Source organism: Liolophura sinensis, chromosome 4, assembly GCF_032854445.1.
Source record: "Liolophura sinensis isolate JHLJ2023 chromosome 4, CUHK_Ljap_v2, whole genome shotgun sequence".
NCBI classification, from domain to species: Eukaryota; Metazoa; Mollusca; class Polyplacophora; order Chitonida; family Chitonidae; genus Liolophura; species Liolophura sinensis.
Genome location: NC_088298.1, coordinates 22185002 through 22210287, shown reverse-complemented (window position 1 = coordinate 22210287; position 25286 = coordinate 22185002). Strand labels below are relative to the sequence as shown.

The window sequence follows — 25286 nt, the reverse complement described above, 5'->3', positions numbered from 1 at the left end:
GGGGATTCATGACACTAAGATCCACCTGCAATGACACTGGCTCCTCACTTGAACAACACCTACTACCTGCCTTGTCATGGGGATTTATGACGCTAAGATCCACCTACAATGACACTGGCTTCTCACATGAACAACACCTACTACCTGCCTTGTGATGGGGATTCATGACACTAAGATCTGCATACAATGACACTGGCTCCTCACATGAACAACACCGACTGCCTTGTCATGGAGATTCATGACGCTAAGATCCACCTACAATGACACTGGCTCCTCACATGAACAACACCTACTACCTGCCTTGTGATGGGGATTCATGACACTAAGATCCACCTACAATGACACTGGCTCCTCACTTGAACAACACCTACTACCTGCCTTGTCATGGGGATTCATGACACTAAGATCCACCTACAATGACACTGGCTCCTCACATGAACAACACCTACTACCTGCCTTGTGATGGGGATTCACGACACTAAGATCCACCTACAATGACACTGGCTCCTCACATGAACAACACCTACTACCTGCCTTGTGATGGGGATTCATGACACTAAGATCCACCTGCAATGACACTGGCTCCTCACTTGAACAACACCTACTGCCTTGTCATGGGGATTCATGATGCTAAGATCCACCTACAATGACACCGGCTCCTCACATGAACAATACCTACTACCTGCCGTGTCATGGGGATTCATGACGCTAAGATCTGCATACAATGACACTGGCTCCTCACATGAACAACACCGACTGCCTTGTCATGGGGATTCACGACACTAAGATCCGCATACAATGACACTGGCTCCTCACATGAACAACACCTACTACCTGCCTTGTCATGGGGATTCATGATGCTAAGATCCACCTACAATGACACTGGCTCCTCACATAAACAACACCGACTGCCTTGTCATGGGGATTCATGACGCTAAGATCCGCCTGCAATGACACTGGCTCCTCACATGAACAACACCGACTGCCTTGTCATGGGGATTCACGACACTAAGATCCGCATACAATGACACCGGCTCCTCACATGAACAACACCTACTACCTGCCTTGTCATGGGGATTCATGATGCTAAGATCCGCCTGCAATGACACTGGCTCCTCACATGAACAATACCTACTGCCTGCCTTGTCATGGGGATTCATGATGCTAAGATCCACCTACAATGACACCGGCTCCTCACATAAACAACACCGACTGCCTGCCTTGTCATGGGGATTCATGACACTAAGATCTGCATACAATGACACTGGCTCCTCACATGAACAACACCGACTGCCTTGTCATGGGGATTCACGACACTAAGATCTGCATACAATGACACCGGCTCCTCACATGAACCATACCTACTACCTGCCGTGTCATGGGGATTCATGACGCTAAGATCTGCATACAATGACACTGGCTCCTCACATGAACAACACCGACTGCCTTGTCATGGGGATTCACGACACTAAGATCTGCATACAATGACACCGGCTCCTCACATGAACCATACCTACTACCTGCCGTGTCATGGGGATTCATGACGCTAAGATCTGCATACAATGACACTGGCTCCTCACATGAACAACACCGACTGCCTTGTCATGGGGATTCACGACACTAAGATCTGCATACAATGACACTGGCTCCTCACATGAACAACACCTACTACCTGCCTTGTCATGGGGATTCATGACGCTAAGATCCGCCTACAACGACACTGGCTCCTCACATGAAGAACACCTACTACCTGCCTTGTCATGGGGATTCATGATGCTAAGATCCGCCTGCAACGACACTGGCTCCTCACTTGAACAACACCTACTACCTGCCTTGTCATGGGGATTCATGACGCTAAGATCCACCTACAATGACACTGGCTCCTCACTTGAACAACACCTACTGCCTGCCTTGTCATGGGGATTCATGATGCTAAGATCCACCTACAATGAGACTGGCTCCTCACTTGAACAACACCTACTGCCTGCCTTGTCATGGGGATTCATGATGCTAAGATCCGCCTGCAATGACACTGGCTCCTCACATGAACAACACCGACTGCCTTGTCATGGGGATTCACGACACTAAGATCCGCATACATTGACACCGGCTCCTCACATGAACAATACCTACTATCTGCCTTGTAATGGGGATTCATGACACTAAGATCCACCTACAATGACACCGGCTCCTCACTTGAACAATACCTACTGCCTGCCTTGTCATGGGGATTCATGATGCTAAGATCCGCCTACAATGACACCAGCTCCTCACATGAACAACACCTACTACCTGCCTTGTCATGGGGATTCATGATGCTAAGATCCGCCTGCAATGACACTGGCTCCTCACATGAACAACACCGACTGCCTTGTCATGGGGATTCACGACACTAAGATCCGCATACATTGACACCGGCTCCTCACATGAACAATACCTACTATCTGCCTTGTAATGGGGATTCATGACACTAAGATCCACCTACAATGACACCGGCTCCTCACTTGAACAATACCTACTACCTGCCTTGTCATGGGGATTCATGATGCTAAGATCCGCCTGCAATGACACTGGCTCCTCACATGAACAACACCTACTACCTGCCTTGTCATGGGGATTCATGACGCTAAGATATGCCTACAATGACACCGGCTCCTCACATGAACAACACCTACTACCTGCCTTGTCATGGGGATTCATGACCCTAAGATCCGCCCACAATGACACTGGCTCCTCACATGAACAAATACTTACTACCTGCCTCGTTATAGGGATTTGTGCAGCCATTTCATCAAACATAGATTTACTCCAACAGCCATTCCATGAACAAGCCCTTATGTTTTCCTTGACATTTTTTTCAATGAATATTTATAGTAAATAGTAAATCTCTCAGCGTAAGCATTCATTTGCATAAAACCCTCATTCACAAACATCCACATTCATCTGAATGAACATTTCTATGAACATCCGCAGCCAAGAACATTCGTTTGAATGAACAACCATGGCCATGAAGGTCCATTTGGATGAACATCCACAGCCATGAAGATTCATTTGTATGGACATCCACAGCCACGATGATTCATTTGTATGAACATCCACAGCCACGAAGATTCATTTGTATGGACATCCACAGCCATGAAGATTCATTTGTATGAACATCCACAGCCATGAAGATTCATTTGTATGAACAACCACAGCCATGAACATTCATTTGTATGAACATCCACAGCCACGCAGATTCATTTGTATGGACATCCACAGCCATGAAGATTCATTTGTATGAACATCCACAGCCACGCAGATTCATTTGTATGAACATCCACAGCCATGAAGATTCATCGGGATGAACATCCACAGCCATGAAGATTCATATGTATGAACAACCACAGCCATGAAGATTCATCGGGATGAACATCCACAGCCATGAAGATTCATATGTATGAACAACCACGGCCATGAAGATTCATTTGCGTGAACAACCACGGCCATGAAGATTCATCTGTATGGACATCATTACAAGGCCATGAAAATTCATTTGTATGAACATCCACAGCCATGAAGATTCATCGGGATGACCATCCACAGCCATGAAGATTCATATGTATGAACAACCACGGCCATGAAGATTCATTTGTATGGACATCCACAGCCATGAAGATTCATTTGTATGAACAACCACGGCCATGAAGATTCATTTGCGTGAACAACCACAGCCATGAAGATTCATTTGTATGGACATCCACAGCCACGAATATTCGTTTGTATGAACATCGGCAGCCAAGAACATTCATTTGTATGAACAACCACAGCCATGAACATTCATTTGGGTGAACATCAGCAGCCAATAACATTCATTTGTATGGACATCATTACAGGGCCATGAAGATTCATCTGTATGGACATCATTACAGGGCCATGAAGATTCATCTGTATGGACATCATTACAGGGCCATGAAGATTCATTTGTATGGACATCATTACTTGGCCATGAAGATTCATCTGTATGGACATCATTACACGACCGTGAAGATTCATCTGTATGGACATCATTACACGACCATGAAGATTCATCTGTATGGACATCATTACACGACCGTAAAGATTCATCTGTATGGACATCATTACACGACCATGAAGATTCATCTGTATGGACATCATTACACGACCATGAAGATTCATCTGTATGGACATCATTACAGGGCCTGCTGACAATATAATCACTTACATGATCATTATAGGGCCTGCTGACAACACTGAACAGTAAATATATTTTCATTGAAATATGTCATTAACGCAAACACATATGTTGACAAGATTGTAGTAATAAAATAACAGTTAAACATTAACACCTATTTTGTCAACAACAGTAAATATATGTACTATACTATATTCACCACATAATCACCTGCAGAAGTATACAGTAACAAAAGTAGAGTTATAAAGTAATAAAGTAAATCTGTAAAAAATCTAAAAAAAATGTATACACCCGTTAAAAAACGGCAATGTTTTAAAAAACAAAAGGCTAAAAATGCATTCAGACTAGTTATAAAGATATAGCATGCAATGTACTATCTAATTTCATTAACAAAAACATTTTCATTCACCTTTATCTATGTACCAGAAATGGCAAGAAAACTTTTCTTTCAAGTATTTCCTGAACCTGTGTTTTAAGTACAATTGTCTGTGTCCATTAAAGTATTTTAATACTAAGCTAAGTATACTTTAGTGCTATACTCATTCAAGTTGTCTCCCCTGAATGAAAGTTATAGCTGTCACACCTCTGAGCCATGTTACACGATGGCAACTTGTTAATGTACAATTTTGAGGCAAACATATTTTTTGTTGGATGCACAACTGATGTCTGAATGCATAGATACACCCATATGATCATCAGAAAACAGGACCACATACCTGCACTAGAATGTGGCATTAGAATAAATGAATCATCAATGTTCAAAAACTTTTTAAAAATCTGAAATACTGCCATGCCACATGGAGCTGGCAGATAAAATAACATACCTGTATGTATTAAAACTCTTGTGACACTGCAAAGTGTGTTGAGTATGTCAACATGGCATTAACATATCTGTATTTCAAGTAAACCAAACAGCAAGAAAAATTTTGGTCCATGCTATTCTTATCCTCTAATTCTTCAACTTTTTCAACCACCTGCGTGACTAATACTTCGAAACATTCTATGAAAGCTATGGGGTGTGGAGAAATAATTCCACTCTGTCATGCATTCATGAAGCTGGCATCTTTACTGACCCACACAAATCAATTTTAGCATCTTTCTCATACTAATTATATGCAAAAATGCCACTCGAAAAAGTGCTTTAGATGGGGAAAAGATTGAGGATTTACAGTATAATAATGTGTATACCTGAAACTGTACAATTTACAGGTACTCACAAGAGCTTAAACATGCACGTTCTGTGTGCTATGCCAACTCTGACAAATGACGCTAGGTGACATTGGATTCAGAATTTCGGTTTGATTTAAACAATTTTCAAGATTCACCTTGCATCATTTGCTAGAGTTTGTCACAGTACTGTACTTTGTGGAACTTTTTATCGGTGGGAATGAGAATATATTTAACAACTTCTTCACAGCTCTTTATTGATTGCATCGCAGAACATGTAGCTGAGGTAAAGTTCCAAAGGGTCAACGGATCATCTTTTAGTTTGTTAACCCAAACAATCGTTATGATTTCATGCAAACATCGTTTGTGACTATGTTCTATGTTAAACCCTTATTCCATCATTCTTTATTAATATTTATTGAAATCGATGAATTTGCACCCTCTGCCATTAATTTATACAGCTTCTACCATTAAATGTGAACGAAGAAAAAACATACTAGTAAAATAGCACTATTAACACTAAAAATATTAATGTATATACTCAAAGGTTGGCCATTAACATATATCCCTCTGTAGTAGAAGACAGTGAGCTTAGCGCATGACTGCAATGGAGATTTCAAAATGTTATGGGAAAATATCAATGCAAGTGTCAAGTGTTTGGTATGGTAGTTTCTGAAAATGCCATCTTAAAATATTAAGAATACAAAATTTGTAATATATTAGCATTTTTCTCAAGTTTTAATACAAAACAAGAAAAAAGATAATCCAAAAATGATCGACTGACCCAAGGAGACTAAGGACTGCGCAGCCTGCACCAAATAGTATTTTCACAGGGGTCAATCATTTGCTACACAACAAAATTACTACCTAACCTTGTAACTTTAATAATAATGTGAATGGCTGGAAGATTTGCCATTATGTCCTGTACCAAAGAGAATGGCTGGAAGATTTGCCGTTATGTCCTGTACCAATCTTCAAAATTGTACCCTAATTCCTCAACCTTTTCTCACGTGAAAGAGCAACTTTCAGAGCAACCTATGCACCTTTTTCATTTGACTTTGGAGACAAAAACTAGATTGCCTGGGTGAGTCAATTTCAGGATTTCACAAAAAGTCTACACAGAATAATGCCTTCAAAATATGCTTAAATGAACACCCTGAAAACAGGGAATATGTTTAAGAGTTACAGTAACTACAGTAAAAGCTAATGCCATGAGCATCACATCAGCACAGCAGATATATGAATGTAACAGTTTGTGAAAGTCATACTTCAGTAGTAAAGACTTCAGACAAGCGAGCAGCAAACTGCTCTTGAGCAATGTTAAAACAGGTCCCAAAACAAAACAAAACAAAAGTGAGGTATTGTGAAAACCCCCTTGCTTAACCCCTTTTTGTCTTGAAGTTCGAAAGAGACCTAACCCCCAAATGCCCTAAACCCCCTTTTACTTCATGGTATCTTCCCACGCTTCATTGTATCTTCTAGTTACCAATTGCCCCCACCCAGACCCACGCTTCATTGTATCTTCTAGTTACCAATTGCCCCCACCCAGACCCACGCTTCATTGTATCTTCTAGTTACCAATTGCCCCCACCCAGACCCACGCTTCATTGTATCTTCTAGCTACCAATTGCCCCCACCCAGACCCACGCTTGATGGCATCGTCTCAGTGCCCCCAATTCCATGGGGTCTTCTGAGAAGGATGTTAAGTAGGGCGATCTGAAATAAAATAAATTGTACATAATAACGTTATTTTTTATTTATTTGATTGGTGTTTTACGTCGTACTCAAGAATATTTCACTTATATGAAATTCTGGTATTATGGTGGGAGGAAAAAGGGGTACATAAACCAATGATGCTCAACTAATTATTTATCGTACTTATTTGATTGGTGTTTTATACGGCATACTAAAGAATATTTCACATGAATAACAGCAGCCAGCATTATGGCAGGAGAAAAGCAATAAAGCATCTGGAGCTGGACTTACAGGGGCTGCATTGGCGAGAAACCCTGGTAGTTAGACGCCCCTAACTCATTGTGCTGTACTAGAACGCCCCACAAAGTACAAAGAACTAACACACAAAGTTGGTTCTCTATTCAGAGCGGGCAGGTCAAGCTCCTCGTTGAGCTCTGACAAAGTTTTCTTTAGGATCTACTTACTAGAATAACCCTGGCCAGTGGTATTAGGATCAGAGTAGTTGTAGTTGGCTGCATTTGGATCAACAAATCCCACAGGGTTGGGAGAGTAAGGCAGTGCCCCTGGGGAAGAGAATGAAGTGATCAAGGGTGAAGAGCTAAACCAATGAACTAAATTGTTCCCGCACCCTGTACCTTCCTCCAGGTTGTCCTGAGTAGTGGGTGACGAATGTGTGAAGTTTTTATAACAGAATCAGCTTTCAATAGACGCATTTGTTTTATACAAATATATACTATAGGATTAAAATAACATGAAAAATCTACAGAAATTCAAAAACAGTTCTGTTTTATTGGCCTTCCAATCTTATTCATTTATTTGATTGTTCATGATAAATGCAATACTCAAAAATTTATTACATTTGAAGATCTAACAGAAATGGCTGGTATTTGACAGATCCCACAAAAACTGCTGGTATTTGAGAGATCCCAGAGAAACCCCTGGTATTTGAGAGATCCCAGAGAAAAGCTGGTATTTGACAGATCTCAGAGAAATCCCTGGTATTTGACAAATCCCAGAGAAACCGCTGGTATTTGACAGATCCCAGAGAAACCTCTTGACCACAAGCTAACGGTACATGTACAGTCAAACCAGTACGATCTGGATTAAAGCCAGCGAATGCTGGCCAGCGAATGCGACGCCATAGTGTGAATGATGAGTGTTTGGGGCACATTGTAAGTGAGGAGAGAAACTATACAAGTAGTATTTAGGAGTACAAATACAAGAATGAACTAGTTTGTATAACGTACGTGGAATTTAGGCAGCCACCATGTCATATGTTACATGTACTTGGTTACTCAGTGAGAGAATATGGAAGTATATTGTGTCAGTTTTTGTTTTCACAGCAAAACAAAGGGAGATAACCTAGTCAGCATACACATACATGTATGACGTCTGCTGCAGGATACAGGAATATACCCATCCCCCGCCTGATAGTGACAGTGGTGTATGCAGAATAATGGTGTTTAGAAGAAGACCCACCTGTAATTTAGAACACGTGGTCAACAAGTACTTGTACAAGAGGTAATTTACAGCATGTACGTACACATATGCTTTCAGACTTACCTGGAGTTTGTGACGTGGGCATAGGCATTGTGTGTCCTGTCCCATCACCTGGGTACTGGGGAGGAGGCCCAGCCCCTGGGTACTGCCCCTCAGGTCCGCCTCCAGGTGTGGGGTAGTCAGCTGTTGAGGAACAAGGTAATTAATGATGCTGATTAAATTAGAAGCTTTGGAAAGCCATTAGCTGCAATTACACCTGGAAGAACTGGAGTCTCAAGGTCGGCACAGGCAACCAAATGGTGACCTAAACTAAGTCATCTCCATACAGATGTAGGTCTGGTCAGTTTTTTCCAGTATGCCAACTTTGGTGACCTAAATCAGAACGGTTGGTTTAGTCCTCCGTTTTCATCCATGTAAATGCAAAAATAGAACCAAAACAACTGTTGCCTCAGATGCATACTGACACCCGATTTGACAGGTGCAAGTTTGCGCCCCTTATGTGAGTCAAACTACAACCAGATCTACGTGTAAACAGCCATAAACTGGTATCGCAATTTCTTTAATTGGTAAAGAGAGTAATCTTCTCATGTCTCAACTTACTTTATAAACTCACTGAAGTAACACTGCACAAATATATTTACCTGTAGGGTTAGGTGAGTAAGGCATGCCACCTGACTTGTCATATGATGGGGGTTCTGACCCTGGGTAGGGCATTGGGTAGCCAGGTGCCCCTGTCTGGGGGTAGCCATAACCTGTGGGGTAGCCAGGTGGCCCAGGCTGGAGACAGACTTCATCTGTGGGGTAGGTAGGTGGCCCAGACTCAGGATAGCCGCCAGCCTGTGGGTAACCAGCCACACCAGCCTGCGGGTAACCACCTGCCTGTGGATAGCCCTCTGTGCCATTAGGGTAGGTCGCATAGTGGGGGCCAGCAGGTTTCATGTGAAACTCTCTGGAATCTGTACCAAGAACAAAAACATGGACACATTTAAAAGTATATACGTGTATTATTTTTACTTATAATTACTTACTTTACTTATAATTTACTTATTATTCATCTCAATGATTAACGTTTAACATTACATACTGTAAATGATCTAAAATTTGGACAAATATGTTAAATGTTAAATAATTCCAGAGGATATCATCCTACAGCACCTGCCTAACTGTATCTATGGATGAAATTTTGCATTTATTTATTTGTTTGACTGGTGTTTTACACCGAACTCAAGAATATTTCAATTATAAGACAATGACTAGCATTATGGTGGGAGGAATCTATCTGGAAAGGGTTTTCCTAACATGACCACGGTCAGATCTACAGGCAGGTGGGGGAAATCAGGCATGACGCTACTTGAACGCTACATTTCTGCCAGTTGCTATTACATATTTCATGTCACATATGAATGAATGAATGAATGAATGCTTGGAGTTTGAGGTCGTACTTAACAATGTATCAGTCATACATGGATGACGAGGATTCACTGGGTGTGTGTACGTACACTGTGTCTTCTTGTGGAAGGGTATGTCACATGTGAACGGCTACATGTATCCATGAGTGCAATCAAGCTAAAAAACAACATGACTACGAAATTCAGACTTATTATGATGTTAAACGATTATCACTAAATGGTTCCTGGCCTAGAAGTGTGCACAAAGCAATAACTATTATTACTAAATGGTTCCTGGCCTAGAAGTGTGCACAAAGCTATAACTATTATTACTAAATGGTTCCTGGCCTAGAAGTGTGCACAAAGCTATAACTGTTATTACTAAATGGTTCCTGGCCTAGAAGTGTGCACAAAGCTGTAACTGTTATTACTAAATGGTTCCTGGCCTAGAAGTGTGCACAAAGCAATCATAGGCTTTATTTGGTTGCAACTAAATGTGCACCATTTCACAAAGGAATGATATAAAGCTACAAAACTGGTTGTAACTACAACTTGTGCAGATGTCCACAAGGTCCCATTCCAAAAAGCAATCACAGACTATATATACATGTGTAAAGTTTTTTGTAACTACAAGTGTGCAGCATTATATTATACAATGTAATTAGGGGATATACAGTTGGTTGTAACTATCAATGTGCAGGGGTTTGATATACAATGTATATCAGAGGCAACACAGTTGTAACTATAATTGCGTAAGGCTATATTATACTTTATAATCAGAGGCTATAAAGTTGGTTTTTTTAACTACATTTGTACAGAGCTATGTTATACATTGTAATCACAGGCTACATAACTGGTTGTAACTACAAGTGTACAGAGCAATATTACACAATGTAATCACAGGCTACATAGTTGGTTGTAACTACAAATGTACAGAGCTATATTATACAATGTAATCACAGGCTATATTGTTGGCTGTAACTACAAGAGTACAGGGTTATATTATACAATGTAATAAGAGGCAATAAAGCTGGTTGTAATTACACGTGTACAGGCTATGATATACAACATGATGAGAGACTATAAAGCTGGTTGTAACTACACTGTACATGTGTGCCTGGCTACAATTTATGTTATACAATGCATTCAGAGGTTTAAAGGTGGTTGTCATGACGATGACACACATGCTTCTGGGACACAGACAGAAGCAAGTGACAGGTACATGAATGTCATAATTATCATCAGTCTATAGTAAATGAAGGAATCTCCACCAAAATTACTTTGTGGCATATTGCTTTATTTATATATTTATTTCAATGGTGTTTTATGTCGTACTCAAGAATATCTCACATATATGTTGTGACCAGCTTTATTGTGGGAGTTAGGAAACCAAAAGAGCCTGAGGGAAACACACGACCATCCCCAGGTTGCTAACAGACCTTGCCATGTACGACCACTTGAAGTGGTAAAATGCTTAGTTCTCATGCTGCAAGTACAAGAAGAAAGTCAAGCAGCATGGAGTTCACTGGGCACACACGTGACAGCTCTAGGTCAATAATCAGTTTCATTGTACCACATAAGCTTTCCTCTAAGTCTGAGGTGAAGTCCTTCTCACTCTAGTATCACCCCACTGGGTCAATAACGTGTGAATAATCAATAAATGTGCTATATTGTGTTGTGCAATAAACATTCCTCTGTCTTAACGTTTCTGCAGCTGGATGTGATCCAATTAAAGTGAACATCACACTGAGTAAACAGGGTTTCTATCTATACACCACATACAGAGAGAAGTTTAATAATTTACAAGAATTGGGCATTTTTTTCAGTCTTGTCGATCTTTCATAACACTTTCATCTTAATTGTTCATGTTCTCACTGGTTCAGGAAACAGGGGAGGGCCAGCGCACGAGCATCAGACTGACAGGTGCAGGAGGCTGCGGAGAGCCAGTGCACGAGCTTCAGACTGACTAGTGCAGGAGACCAGGGAGGGCCAGTGCACGAGCGTCGGACTGATTGGTGCAGGAAACAGGAGAGGGCCAGTGCACGAGCGTCAGGCTGATTGGTGCAGGAAACAGGAGAGGGCCAGTGCACGACCATCAGACTGATTGGTGCAGGAAACCGGGGAGGGCCAGTGCACGACCATCAGACTGATTAGTGCAGGAAACCGGGGAGGGCCAGTGCACGACCATCAGACTGATTGGTGCAGGAAACCAGGGAGGGCCAGTGCACGACCATCAGACTGATTAGTGCAGGAAACCAAGCAGGGCCAGTGCACGACCATCAGACTGACTGGTGCAGGAAACTGGAGAGAGGCAGTGCAGGAAACCTGCTAGTAGGACTCTGTCAAAATCAGCAGAGCCCTGTGAAAATGAGTAGGGCACTGTGAAAATCAGCACAGCCCTGTGGAAACCAGTAGGGCCCTGAGAAAAAAGTCAGCAGAGCCCTGTGGAAACTGGACGAGTCATGTGTATGAAACCAGCAGGGCTCAGGTCCCTTACAAACCCAATGACATCCATGTATTACCTCCAGCTGAAAAAGTGGATGCTGAACATTATGTGCTGCTGAGGCACATGTGTGCTCCTTTCCAAAAGCATGAAGGATTTCTGCATGCCACCAACTTATGAACTTCCAACTTTTAACTAATACAAAACTGGACAGTTTTCCATTTCCTAAATTTTTACGACAAAATGATCAGCCTCGAGATTCGAGAAAACCAGTACATTCCATTCACATGCATGAATTCTTGTATATTAATTATGCATGCCACACAAACATTTCATGACTCTAAGAATTCACTTCACAGTTTACAGTTCACAATAAAAATCAGGCATCACAATAAAGAAGTATGCATGTACACATCTGGTATGTCACAAACATGCACAATGACATGTTTGAGAATAATATGGTACCCTCTGAATGAATGAATGAATGTTTGGTGTTTAACATTGTACTTAACAATTTTTCAGTCATGTGACCACAAGGAGTCATTAGCTATGTGTACAGATACTGTGTGTCTTCTTCTGGCAGGATGAGTCCATGCTGCCAAAGTGCTGCCACCACTGAAGTATCATGCCAAAGACACCAGGCATGACACCTCACCCAGTCACATTATACTGACACTGAGTCAACCAGTCCTCTTCCCCACTCCCTCTAACCTCTCAGTGCTGAGTGCCAAACGAGGCAGCAATAAGTACCATTTTAAAAGTCTTTTGTAAGACTTGACTGATCTTTATGTGAACAGAAGACCTAGGCGGTTATCATGCCAGCCCAGCGCAATCATGACATTGTGCACGAACTTAAAAATTACTTCTCGTCTTACAAATATATATATTTTCATTAGAGCATTAATGGGTGTATCAACGATTAAGCTGCAGTTTGTGTAAGCCAGCAGTCATTATCATGGCCATGTGGGACCTGTTAAAACATTACGGTATGCCATTAAAATCACATACAGGAACACACACGTAGATTATGTATACATACATCAAGCAGCATAGGTGCAGCCACTTATAAGTACAACAAGTGGAAGGGAGAGTATTTATAACATTTATACATGACCAAGTGCATAGGTATGTTGTAAGAGGTACATGACCAAGTACATAGGCATGTTGTAAGAGGTACATGAACAAGTACATAGGCATGTTCTAAGAGGCACATGACCAAGTACATAGGCATGTTGTAAGAGGTACATGAACAAATACATAGGCATGTTGTAAGAGGCACATGAACAAGTGCATAGGTATGTTGCAAGAGGTACATGAACAAGTACATAGGCATGTTGTAAGAGGCACATGAACAAGTGCATAGGTATGTTGTAAGAGGTACATGAACAAGTGCATAGGCATGTTGTAAGAGGTACATGAACAAGTACATAGGCATGTTGTAAGAGGCACATGAACAAGTGCATAGGTATGTTGTAAGAGGTACATGAACAAGTGCATAGGCATGTTGTAAGAGGTACATGGCCAAGTACATAGGCATGTTGTAAGAGGCACATGACCAAGTACATAGGCATGTTGTAAGAGGTACATGACCAAGTACATAGGCATGTTGTAAGAGGCACATGACCAAGAATATAGGCATGTTGTAAGAGGCACATGACCAAGTACATAGGCATGTTGTAAGAGGTACATGAACAAGTGCATAGGCATGTTGTAAGAGGTACATGAACAAGTGCATAGGCATGTTGTAAGAGGCACATGAACAAGTGCATAGGCATGTTGTAAGAGGTACATGAACAAGTGCATAGGCATGTTGTAAGAGGTACATGACCAAGTACATAGGCATGTTGTAAGAGGTACATGAACAAGTGCATAGGCATGTTGTAAGAGGCACATGACCAAGTACATAGGCATGTTGTAAGAGGTACATGAACAAATACATAGGCATGTTGTAAGAGGCACATGAACAAGTGCATAGGTATGTTGTAAGAGGTACATGAACAAGTACATAGGCATGTTGTAAGAGGCACATGACCAAGTGCATAGGCATGTTGTAAGAGGTACATGACCAAGTGCATAGGCATGTTGTAAGAGGTACATGAACATGTACATAGGCATGTTGTAAGAGGTACATGAACAAGTGCATAGGCATGTTGTAAGAGGTACATGAACAAGTGCATAGGCATGTTGTAAGAGGTACATGACCAAGTGCATAGGCATGTTGTAAGAGGTACATGAACAAGTACATAGGCATGTTGTAAGAGGTACATGAACAAATACATAGGCATGTTGTAAGAGGCACATGAACAAGTGCATAGGTATGTTGTAAGAGGTACATGAACAAGTACATAGGCATGTTGTAAGAGGCACATGACCAAGTGCATAGGCATGTTGTAAGAGGTACATGACCAAGTGCATAGGCATGTTGTAAGAGGTACATGAACATGTACATAGGCATGTTGTAAGAGGTACATGAACAAGTGCATAGGCATGTTGTAAGAGGTACATGAACAAGTGCATAGGCATGTTGTAAGAGGTACATGACCAAGTGCATAGGCATGTTGTAAGAGGTACAGAGAGGTACAGAGAGAAGTAACCCAATTCCTCAACCTTTCCAAATATGAAAGAGCAATTTTCAGTGCATTTTATGCTCATTTTTTATCTGATTTTGAAGACAAAACTACATTGGTATGATTGGCCAGTTTCAGGGCTTTGCAACAAGTATAATTTTATTAATCTACACAGAATAATGCCTTCAGAATATGCTTGAATAAACACAGTATGCCAATTTGCCGATTTAGCGGAATTAGCACAGCCCAGTTCTCCAGACGTGGAAGTTAAAACTGACACAGTTCACACTAAAAATAGGCATTCCAGGCAAACTTCTCTGCAACATTTAGAGTTATGTATGTGATTTTTCCAAGGACCAACATTGGCATTTCAATGCCACAAGTAAATAGGCCAATATTATATACAGGCTGGGGACAATGTTGTTGAATGAATGAGTACTTCACAGATTGCATTAGCCTCTCTTTATACCTGTACTTTTGATTTAATTACCTATATAAAATTATCTAAAAATTTGACTACAGAGCATCTTTGGAGGCAAATAAATGTCATGAGATATTATTTCTGGAGCTAAAATTTACACTTTCCCAGCAGAATATCATCCTACCTTCCAAACACCTCTCAAAGCGCCTTTCTAAAATCAATAAAACCCCAAGAAAATCTGGACAAATGAGCGACTTAGTCACGGACAAAGTTTAGGTCAGTTAGGGTTTTTATGACTTGAAAGGGTGACAAAAAGATTTACCTTTTAATGGGATTTGTGTGTGAGGTGCGGACGCGGCACGATCACTCCAAGTATGCCCTGATCAGAAAAGGAAAACTCAGTCATGGCGTAGTGGTTTTCTGAAATTACTGCATTTCAGCCAAAGCTGGGCATGTTCATGTATAAAAGCGCACTTTCAGAAGTAGATAAAGGTGTTGAAATGATACTTTTAATGCCAACACTTTTTTCGATAGGAACTTCTAAAAATAAAATCTCTAAAGCGTCATTAAAAGGTTACATTAGTCAGCATCGAGCAAAATAGGTCAAAAGATGCTAAATTTTAGATGAAATATGGTATGCACCAATCATGAAAGTTACAATATCTGTAGGTGCATAATGTTATTAAATAAAATGCAAGGTGTGATAACAAAATGAAAAAAATTATATAACAAAAACACATTTCATTAACAAGAAAAAAATAAAGCCGTTTTTATAAAATCATATTACAAAATGATACATGTAGTGTTAAATTGCTACCAAGGAAACAAGAAACCGGGAAAAGTTCCTTCATGCAAGGATTATGCAAGGATTATGTTCTGACATGCATGGGCTGTTGTTCCAGGTATGATATGACAGGAATCCATGTTCTGGCAATACCAGCAGGCAAATATTTAATAGCCTGGCCATTAGCCCAACATCATCATCATATCCAACAATAACGGGCAATAATCATTTTCAGTAATAAACAACCATGCAGACAATCCCATGGCATTTGCCTCCACCTTAAGCCTGCTTCTGTTAAATTTTCCCCTAATAAACACATCTTGAGCCAGCTTCTTGCAATCAACTAACACACCTTGAACTGGCTTCTGGCAAGCCACGAACGTACCCTGAACTGGCTTCTGTCATTCCACTGCCACACCTGGAACAGGCTTCTGTCATTCCACTACCACACCTGGAACAGGCTTCTGGCAGTCCCCTTACACACCCTGGGCTGGCCTCTGGCATTCCACTAACATACCTTGTGCTGGCCTCTGGCATTCCACTAACACACCTGGAACACGCATCCGGCAGTCCCCTTACACACCCTGGGCTGGCCTCTGGCATTCCACTAACACACCTTCTGCTGGCCTCTGGCATTCCACTAACACACCTTGAGCTGGCCTCTGGCATTCCAATAACGTATCTTGAACTGGCTTCTGGCATTCCATAACACACCTTGAACTGGCTTCTGTCATTCCACTACCACACCTGGAACAGGCTTCTGGCAATCCCCTTACACACCTTGAGCTGGCCTCTGGCATTCCACTAACATACCTTGTGCTGGCCTCTGGCATTCCACTAACACACCTTGAGCTGGCCTCTGGCATTCCAATAACGTATCTTGAACTGGCTTCTGGCATTCCATAACACACCTTGAACTGGCTTCTGTCATTCCACTACCACACCTGGAACAGGCTTCTGGCATTCCACTACCACATCTGGAACAGGCTTCTGGCAGTCCCCTTACACACCTTGAGCTGGCCATTGGCATTCCACTAACATACCTTTTGCTGGCCTCTGGCATTCCACTAACATACCTTGTGCTGGCCTCTGGCATTCCACTAACACACCTTGAGCTGGCCTCTGGCATTCCAATAACGTATCTTGAACTGGCTTCTGGCATTCCATAACACACCTTGAACTGGCTTCTGTCATTCCTCTACCACACCTGGAACAGGCATCTGGCAGTCCCCATATACACCTTGAGCTGGCCTCTGGCATTCCACTAACATAACTTGTGCTGGCCTCTGTCATTCCATGACACACCTTGAACTGGCTTCTGTCATTCCACTACCACACCTTGAACAGGCATCTGGCAGTCCCCTTACACACCTTGAGCTGGCCTCTGGCATTCCACTAACATACCTTGTGTTGGCCTCTGGCATTCCAATAACATACCCTGAACTGGCTTCTGTCATTCCACTACCACAACTGGAAGAGGCTTCTGGCAGTCCCCTTACACACCTTGAACTGGCCTCTGGCATTCCACTAACATACCTTGTGCTGGCCTCTGGCATTCCACTAACACACCTTGAGCTGGCCTCTGGCATTCCAATAATGTAATTTGAGCTGGCTTCTGGCATTCCATAACACACCTTGAACTGGCTTCTGTCATTCCACTACCACACCTGGAACAGGCATCTGGCAGTCCCCTTACACACCTTGAGCTGGCCTCTGGCATTCCACTAACATAACTTGTGCTGGCCTCTGTCATTCCATGACACACCTTGAGTTGGCCTCTGGCATTCCACTAACATACCTTGTGCTGGCCTCTGGCATTCCACTAACACACCTTGAGCTGGGCTCTGGCATTCCACTAACACACCTTGAACTGGCTTCTGTCATTCCACTAACACACCTTGAACTGGCTTCTGTCATTCCACTACCACACCTGGAACAGGCATCTGGCAGTCCCCTTACACACCTTAAGCTGGCCTCTGGCATTCCACTAACATACCTTGTGCTGGCCTCTAGCATTCCACTAACACACCTTAAGCTGGCCTCTGGCATTCCACTAACACACCTTGAGCTGGCTTCTGACATTCCATGACACACCTTGAGCTGGCTTCTGTCATTCCATGACACACCTTGAGTTGGCTTCTGATATTCCATGACACACCTTGAGCTGGCTTCTGTCATTCCATGACACACCTTGAGCTGGCTTCTGACATTCCATGACACACCTTGAGCTGGCTTCTGACATTCCATGACACACCTTGAGCTGGCTTCTGTCATTCCATGACACACCCTGAGCTGGCTTCTGACATTCCATGACACACCTTGAGCTGGCTTCTGTCATTCCATGACACACCTTGAGCTGGCTTCTGTCATTCCATAACACACCTTGAGCTGGTTTCTGTCATTCCATGACACACCTTGAGCTGGCTTCAGGCATTGCAATAACACACCTTGAACTGGCTTCTCATATTCCAATGACAGTCCTTAAGCTGGTTTCTAGCATTCCACTACCACACCTTGGGATGGCTCCTAGAATTCCACTATCACACCTTGGGATGGCTCCTAGAATTCCACTATCACACCTTGAGCTGGTTTCTGACATTCCAATAACACACCTTGAACTGGCTTCTGACAATGAAATAAAACACCCTGTCCTGATTTCTACAATTCCACTATCACACCTTTGGCTGCTGACATTCCATAACACACATTAAGCTGACTTCTGACATTCCACTAACACACCTTAAGTTGCCTCTGACATTCCACTAACACACCTTAAGTTGCTTCTGACATTCCACTAACACACATTAAGCTTGCTTCTAGCATTCCACTACACACAGTAAGCTTGCTTCCACCATTCCACTAACACACCTTAAGCTTGCTTCTAGCATTCCAATAACACCCTTGAACTGGGTTCTAGCACTCCACAAACTACAGGTTCATCTGCTGAGTACACAGTTCCAGTGTACCGATACATTGTTGATACCGTGTCCAGTCCGTTGTTAACTGTCTACGACCAGTCCATCACCATTCCAGAGTCACACAACAGGCGAACCCATGGCCGGCAAGGGTCAAGCTACTAGGACATCTCTAGTAAATACAAAGCTTGGCCTGGATGGCATTAGCAAAGAAGTCTGTAGTTTACCCTAGGTATTGCAGAAAACAATGCAGAAATGTACTTACTTTTGATTGAGTCTTCTGACTTCTTACTTAACTTCTTCTGACGTTTACACAAGCAGAATATTATTAGACCCACTACTGCGAAGAAACACAGGATTCCAATAACAAGGCCAAGAACTCTGCCTTTACTGAAATAAACAGAAATATGTGACATATTGACAGAAGCCTAATGATACCTTCTGAAGAGCGTACAAGTTTACCATCTGCCATGTCTACTTGTTCATTATCTCCATGGCATGGACAATAATTCAGACAGTACACGTATACATAAAGTATCAATGAAGAGCACTATAATCTGGCAACACGAGTCACTGAAAGGTTGGTGAACTTTGAACTTTGGCAGATGTATATGACACGTTCCCAGACACATTATACTAACACCTGGCCAACTTGTCCTGTTTTCTAACCGCTCTAACCTCTCACTGCTTAGCTCCAAGCTAGGCAGCATCAACAGGTCTTTAGTATGACCAGACCCAGGTTTGATCCCATGTCTCGCGAGATGAAGTGACTGCAGCACTGTTTACACTTACTCATCAGTAAATCTACAGCATCTTTGATAACCCCTTTCTCCGCAACAATAATCATAGTCATCAGGCTGCTCCGCCATAGGACAGACAAATTTTCCGTAAAAGTCATTCCCAGTCATTTGTCGGTTCTCACAGATTTGCGGGGCTGAAAACCAAAACAAAAAAAAAAAAAAAAAAACATGTAAAAGTTTGAAATAAAAGAAGAGACTGTTAATTTTAAAAATTAGTGTTTATTTAATGGGAGACTCAAGGACAAGATACAGAAAAGGTCCAAATCACAGTAGAACGCATCATTTTCGTCTGTCATGTTGCAGTGTGTGTGTACTTCATAGGCATTTTATGTGCACACATACACCGACAACTGTGAGCTAACAAAGGAAAAAGCAACAGGAAAGAGTTCATAGCTTTGGACCGTCTTGTTACGAGCTGGAAGAGGGTTTTGTGAGTTTCTCATTGCTGTTCGAAGCCATTTTCGAGAATACAAGTATATCGCTTTGTATACTTTATATGTCCAGCCGTCAACTTTTTGGGTGGCGGAAACTGGACAGAACCCTGAGGAAACAAGACAGGAATCTGAGAAAACTGGACAGAACCATGATTTAACCAGTGACAACACTGAAGAAACTAGACAGAACCATGAAAAAACTCTACTGGACCCAGATGAAACCAGTGAGAACACTGGGGAAACCAGACAGAATCCTGATGGAACCAGTCAGAACACTGAAGAAACTTGCCAGCAACCTGCGGATAGTTGCAGGTTTTCCCTGGGCTGTGCCCGGTTCCCACCCGCCATAATGCTTGCTGCCGTCTTGTAAGTGAAATATTCTTGAGAATGGCGTAAAATACCAATCAAATAAATAAATAAATAAGTAAACTGGCCATAACACTGAAGAAACTGAACAGAACTATAGGGAAACTGAACATAGCCCTGATGAAACCAATCAGAACACTGAGGAAATTGGACAGAACCCTGAAGAAACCAGTCAGAACACTGATGAGACCCGACAAAACTCCAGGGAAACTGGACTGAACCCTGATGAAACCAGTGAGTGAATGAGTGCTTGGGGTTTAATGTCGCACTTAATAATTTTTCAGTCATATGACAATGATGAAACCAGGGAGAATCCTGATGAAACAAGTCAAAACACAGCAGAAACTGGAAAAAATGAAGAAACCAAACAGAACCTTGGGAAACCAGACAGAACCGTGATGAAACCAATCAGAGCACTGAAGAAACCAATCAGAGCACTGAAGAAACTAGTCAAAACACTGAAGAAATCAAACAGAACCTTGGGAAACCAGACAGAACCCTGATGAAACCAATCAGGGTGAAATGACACTGATGAAATGACACAACCACGGGGAAACTGGACCAAACCCTGATGAAACCAGAAAGAACACTGCATTTTATGACACCATTGTCCATGTATCAAACACAAAAACCTCTCTCATCCACATTGTGACAAAAGGTCCGGTACATGTGAAAATAGTCAGATTATAGTGCAAAGAAGCTTACTTGTCAATTCTTTTTTTAAAGAATCAACTGTTCTGAGTTGTTTCTCCAATACAGAAATACAGACTGAGATCTATACTCTTCCAGTTACTCATCCACCAACACACGCAGAAATGGTTCTGGATTATTGTCCCCCGACACTGTATATGAAACTCACCCTGGTTGTTGTAGTAACGCCTCCTAGTCATATATCTCCGACTGCCATAGTAAACCGTTCCTGCGATAAGAGCTGTTTTCCACGCAGAGCCAGAGGATCGACTACCTCTATAGCTTCCACTGTACCTTCCTCGGTAGCTTCTGTACCCTCCGCGTCCGCCACGCCCACCTCCACCACGCCCACCTCGAGCTGTTGTCACCTCAAAACCTGAAGAACACTCATATACATGTATATAGGGAGTTACTTTACCAAGTTTACAGAAAAACTACTATACCTAAACCTTTTTTTGTATGTTTTACTATAAAACTTTTTTCGTATTTTCCATGAAAGCTGGCAGAAGTTGGCTGTGATACCATTCAACAAATCTGAAATGTAAATCTGTATGTAATTAACCTCCAAATTAATTGGAAGACAAGATCAGGTATACAGAGGGAAATGCATTAGTACATTGTCTCTAGGAACAATTTTCACATGTATATGTATTAAAGACCACAAGAAATCATTCTTTGAAAAAAAACCAAATACAATGTAGAATAAAATAAAACTATTTTCACCTACATTTACCTATTAAAATTTACAAAGTCAGCTTGTTATCTGAAACAAACAACTTTTTAATTTTGACCTTAAGCAGGATTTATTTATTTACAGGATTGGTGTTTTATGCCGTACTCAAATATATTTAAAGGCCAGCATTATGGTGGGACGATACCAGGCAGAGCGCACGCAAAACTCATGATCATCAGCAGGTTATTGGCAGGCCTTCCCACATAAAGGTGGAGACAGCATTAGCTGGACAAACTCACAGCGATGGCATTAGTGAGAGGCTCCTGGGTTATTGCATCACGTTGGCATGATAACCAGGGAGGCCACGGAGGCCCTCTTCTTATTAAGTAGGAAGCAAAGGCTATATCATGAATTACAGAGAGTCCATACCATGAAAGGTCATATGAAAAGTTACACTCTTTTGGTCCAAAGTTACTTTAAATGACCATTCCAAACATGACTAGCTTGCCCATTTTTCCTGATTCTGAGAGTTCTGTTGAATTTAAAACAGTGTTTGGAGGTTTGCTTGGAATGTGGGATGATATTTCACTGGAAAACTGTAAGTTTGAGCACCCAAAAACTATATTTTGTGACATTTATTTGCCTCTAATAAATGCATTTTTGTTGTGCGAATTTTATGGTCATTTAAGGTAAGTCAGTAGTCCAATAGGTTTCAGGTATGACACCCTACCCAGTTACATTATGCTGCCGCCAGATCAACCAATCATGTTTCCTTGCTCTAGCCTCTCAGTCCTATGGGGTTGGTGTATCATCACCTTGTGGAATATACTAGACCTGTTGCGTGTGCGGGCGAGATGAGAGGTACGAGCAACAAATGACACCTGTTTTGGACTGCTGGGGATTAGAAAGGGACTAATCGGACATGGTGTAAAACGGTGTATGGTTTATCACTGGTTGCCCCTGCGGCTATGATACTCCACCAGCTCAGTATAAAAGAGGATTTGATTTACCCACCTAGGACTAAATTTGACATGGAACTAATATATAGTAAGCCCAATCGGCGTTTCAGAGCTTTCTGAGACAGGTAGAAGTTCTTGCAAACTAATGTGGACAATGGACATTATGTTATGGTAGTTGCTAGACTGAGTACACATCTCTCTGTCGACTTGATGGCGCTGTTGGCACCTAACGTAAAATCAAGTCTTTTTAGCTGCGGTAGTTTGTGAGAGTGTCCACCTGTCTCGCTGATACATGCGTGAACTTGCCAGACCGCTGAAATGCCGATTGGGCTTATTGTTTTAGTACCAGTTTTAACCCAGACAATCTTGATTCCTATATCTCGAGTGTTAGCCAATCAGTTTCTATCATTTCTATTATGTATCCCTGCAAAGCTACCTTTATCATATTACCACATGTGTACGCTAGCCTCAATCAGTTGTCATTGTATAAAAGTCTGTCTGCATTCACGTGCATCTTGGTTACAGGTAAACTGTCATAATTTACACTTGTACAATGTAGGCGATACAATGTATGTAACCTTGTTCTTGATTTTCAACTGTCACGACCAAACATCTCAGTCACACATACTAACCAATAAACAAATAGAATGGCGACAACAACGAAAATATATCTTGAAATCTGCCTGTAATCCGTCATTCTGGTTGTCTTTTACCGCCTCAGATGAACTGCCCTTCCAATCGCCACTACTCGGAATTTGTATATTTGACAATCTCCTGCCCCATTAATAACAACAACGACACTACTTGTTTTTTTTTTCTTCGCAAGATGTGAAATCCGTATGTACGCTAGTGACCTAAATCCAAACTGCGCATGTCCTACTAGGCTGGGCTACAATGTTGGCGTCTGACATCACACGGATTAATGTTTGGTCGTCGTCATTGCACGATAGTGCACGTTATCTGGTTTGTGTTGGGAAATTACCCGGCAGTGTAAGCACATAATGTATGAGCAGATGAATTCAAACTGTAAATGTGAACTTTCAACAATGCAGCAAATACTTAATTGCGCTGATGGAACCTAAGGCCAACTCCACATGTGGTTACCACAGTGCCCGGAGTGTCCAGTGAGAGAGAAACAGATGGTTTTCAACAGAAAACAAATACTGGCTGTTTCGAGATTGCTATGCATACATGCATAGCAATCTCGAAAATGATTATTTAAAATTTACTGATTATTTAAAATAGTAAATATTTCTTTGTGGCTACTTTTTTTTTTTATCAATTCATTGTGTGGTTGGTTGCATGATTTTTTTATTTTTTATCAAAAATATCGTTCCATCGTGACTATGGACTATACTAAAAACGCACACATTCTCATACGTACCGGTATTTAAAAGGTATTCTGAGACAGCTGAGTTTGGTAAATGACCTGAAATTGTTGCATGCGGCAAGCTAGTTTATGACCAATAGCTAGAGCATCCGCTAAACAATATATGTGTGGCATATTTTATTAGTTTTACAGTAGGAATTCATTTTTCTGTTGCCCTCGTAAGCAGGTGCGCGGTCAACAGCATGCCATGATGCTGACGACGTTTCTTGTGTAACTGGCATGACTGTACGGCGACATAATGATATCGTCTAGTTGCATAAGGCTCTGGGACCGGTTTCTTGAAGCTCACTTAGCTAAGTTTGCCGTTAACTACCATGAAGACATATGTTGTAGAGATATAAAGTGTACTTAGCTAAGGGCAACTTAACGCTAAGTAAGCTTCATGAAACCGGTCCCTGGTTGTGTCTCACTGATCCCGTCCAAACGCCGCTGACCTAAGCTCGGTAGTTTCCGGTGGGCGGAAACGCTCGAACTTAGGTCGGTAGCGTACGGACGGGATTTCACGTCTTGCACTTTTTTTCTATCTTCGTGGTTGAACAAAAATACGGACCTAGATATATGAATGTAAAGCGGAGAGGCATTGCATTTACTGAACTCGTATGGCTCACTGGAGGCCTGAGCGATAGTAATTTCAAGTTTTCCGTTGATCTGACATGAATTTAAATGCAATTTAAAATTCTATTCCTGCAGAATAGGAGATGGTTCAAGGGCCGTCTAAGCCCAGGAAGCTCCGCGACCCTGAGTACATTGCCTTACGGACGAGTGTTAAATGCCCTGCCAAGTGGGGTCTTAAACAGTACGGAGTCGAAAACTGGAAAAAAAAATATTAAAAATTTAATGTCAGTGTGAGGTCATTACGAGTCGTGATTGAAAGTGTAAACACTTTAACAACGGAGTTC

At 41.8% G+C, this 25286-nt stretch overlaps 1 protein-coding gene across 1 annotated transcript in view; it reads right to left on the bottom strand.

Moving 5' to 3' along the window:
• Positions 1-25286, bottom strand: part of LOC135464523 (uncharacterized) — a 40270-nt gene that overhangs the window by 9579 nt on the left and 5405 nt on the right. The window contains exons 2-8 of the mRNA XM_064741948.1: positions 21535-21741; positions 19868-20009; positions 19341-19465; positions 15699-15755; positions 9199-9513; positions 8621-8740; positions 7522-7620 (exon numbers count right to left, since the gene is read on the bottom strand). Of these exons, the coding sequence (XP_064598018.1) occupies positions 7522-7620; positions 8621-8740; positions 9199-9513; positions 15699-15755; positions 19341-19465; positions 19868-20009; positions 21535-21741 (1065 nt within the window). The remainder of the gene's footprint in view (positions 1-7521; positions 7621-8620; positions 8741-9198; positions 9514-15698; positions 15756-19340; positions 19466-19867; positions 20010-21534; positions 21742-25286) is intronic.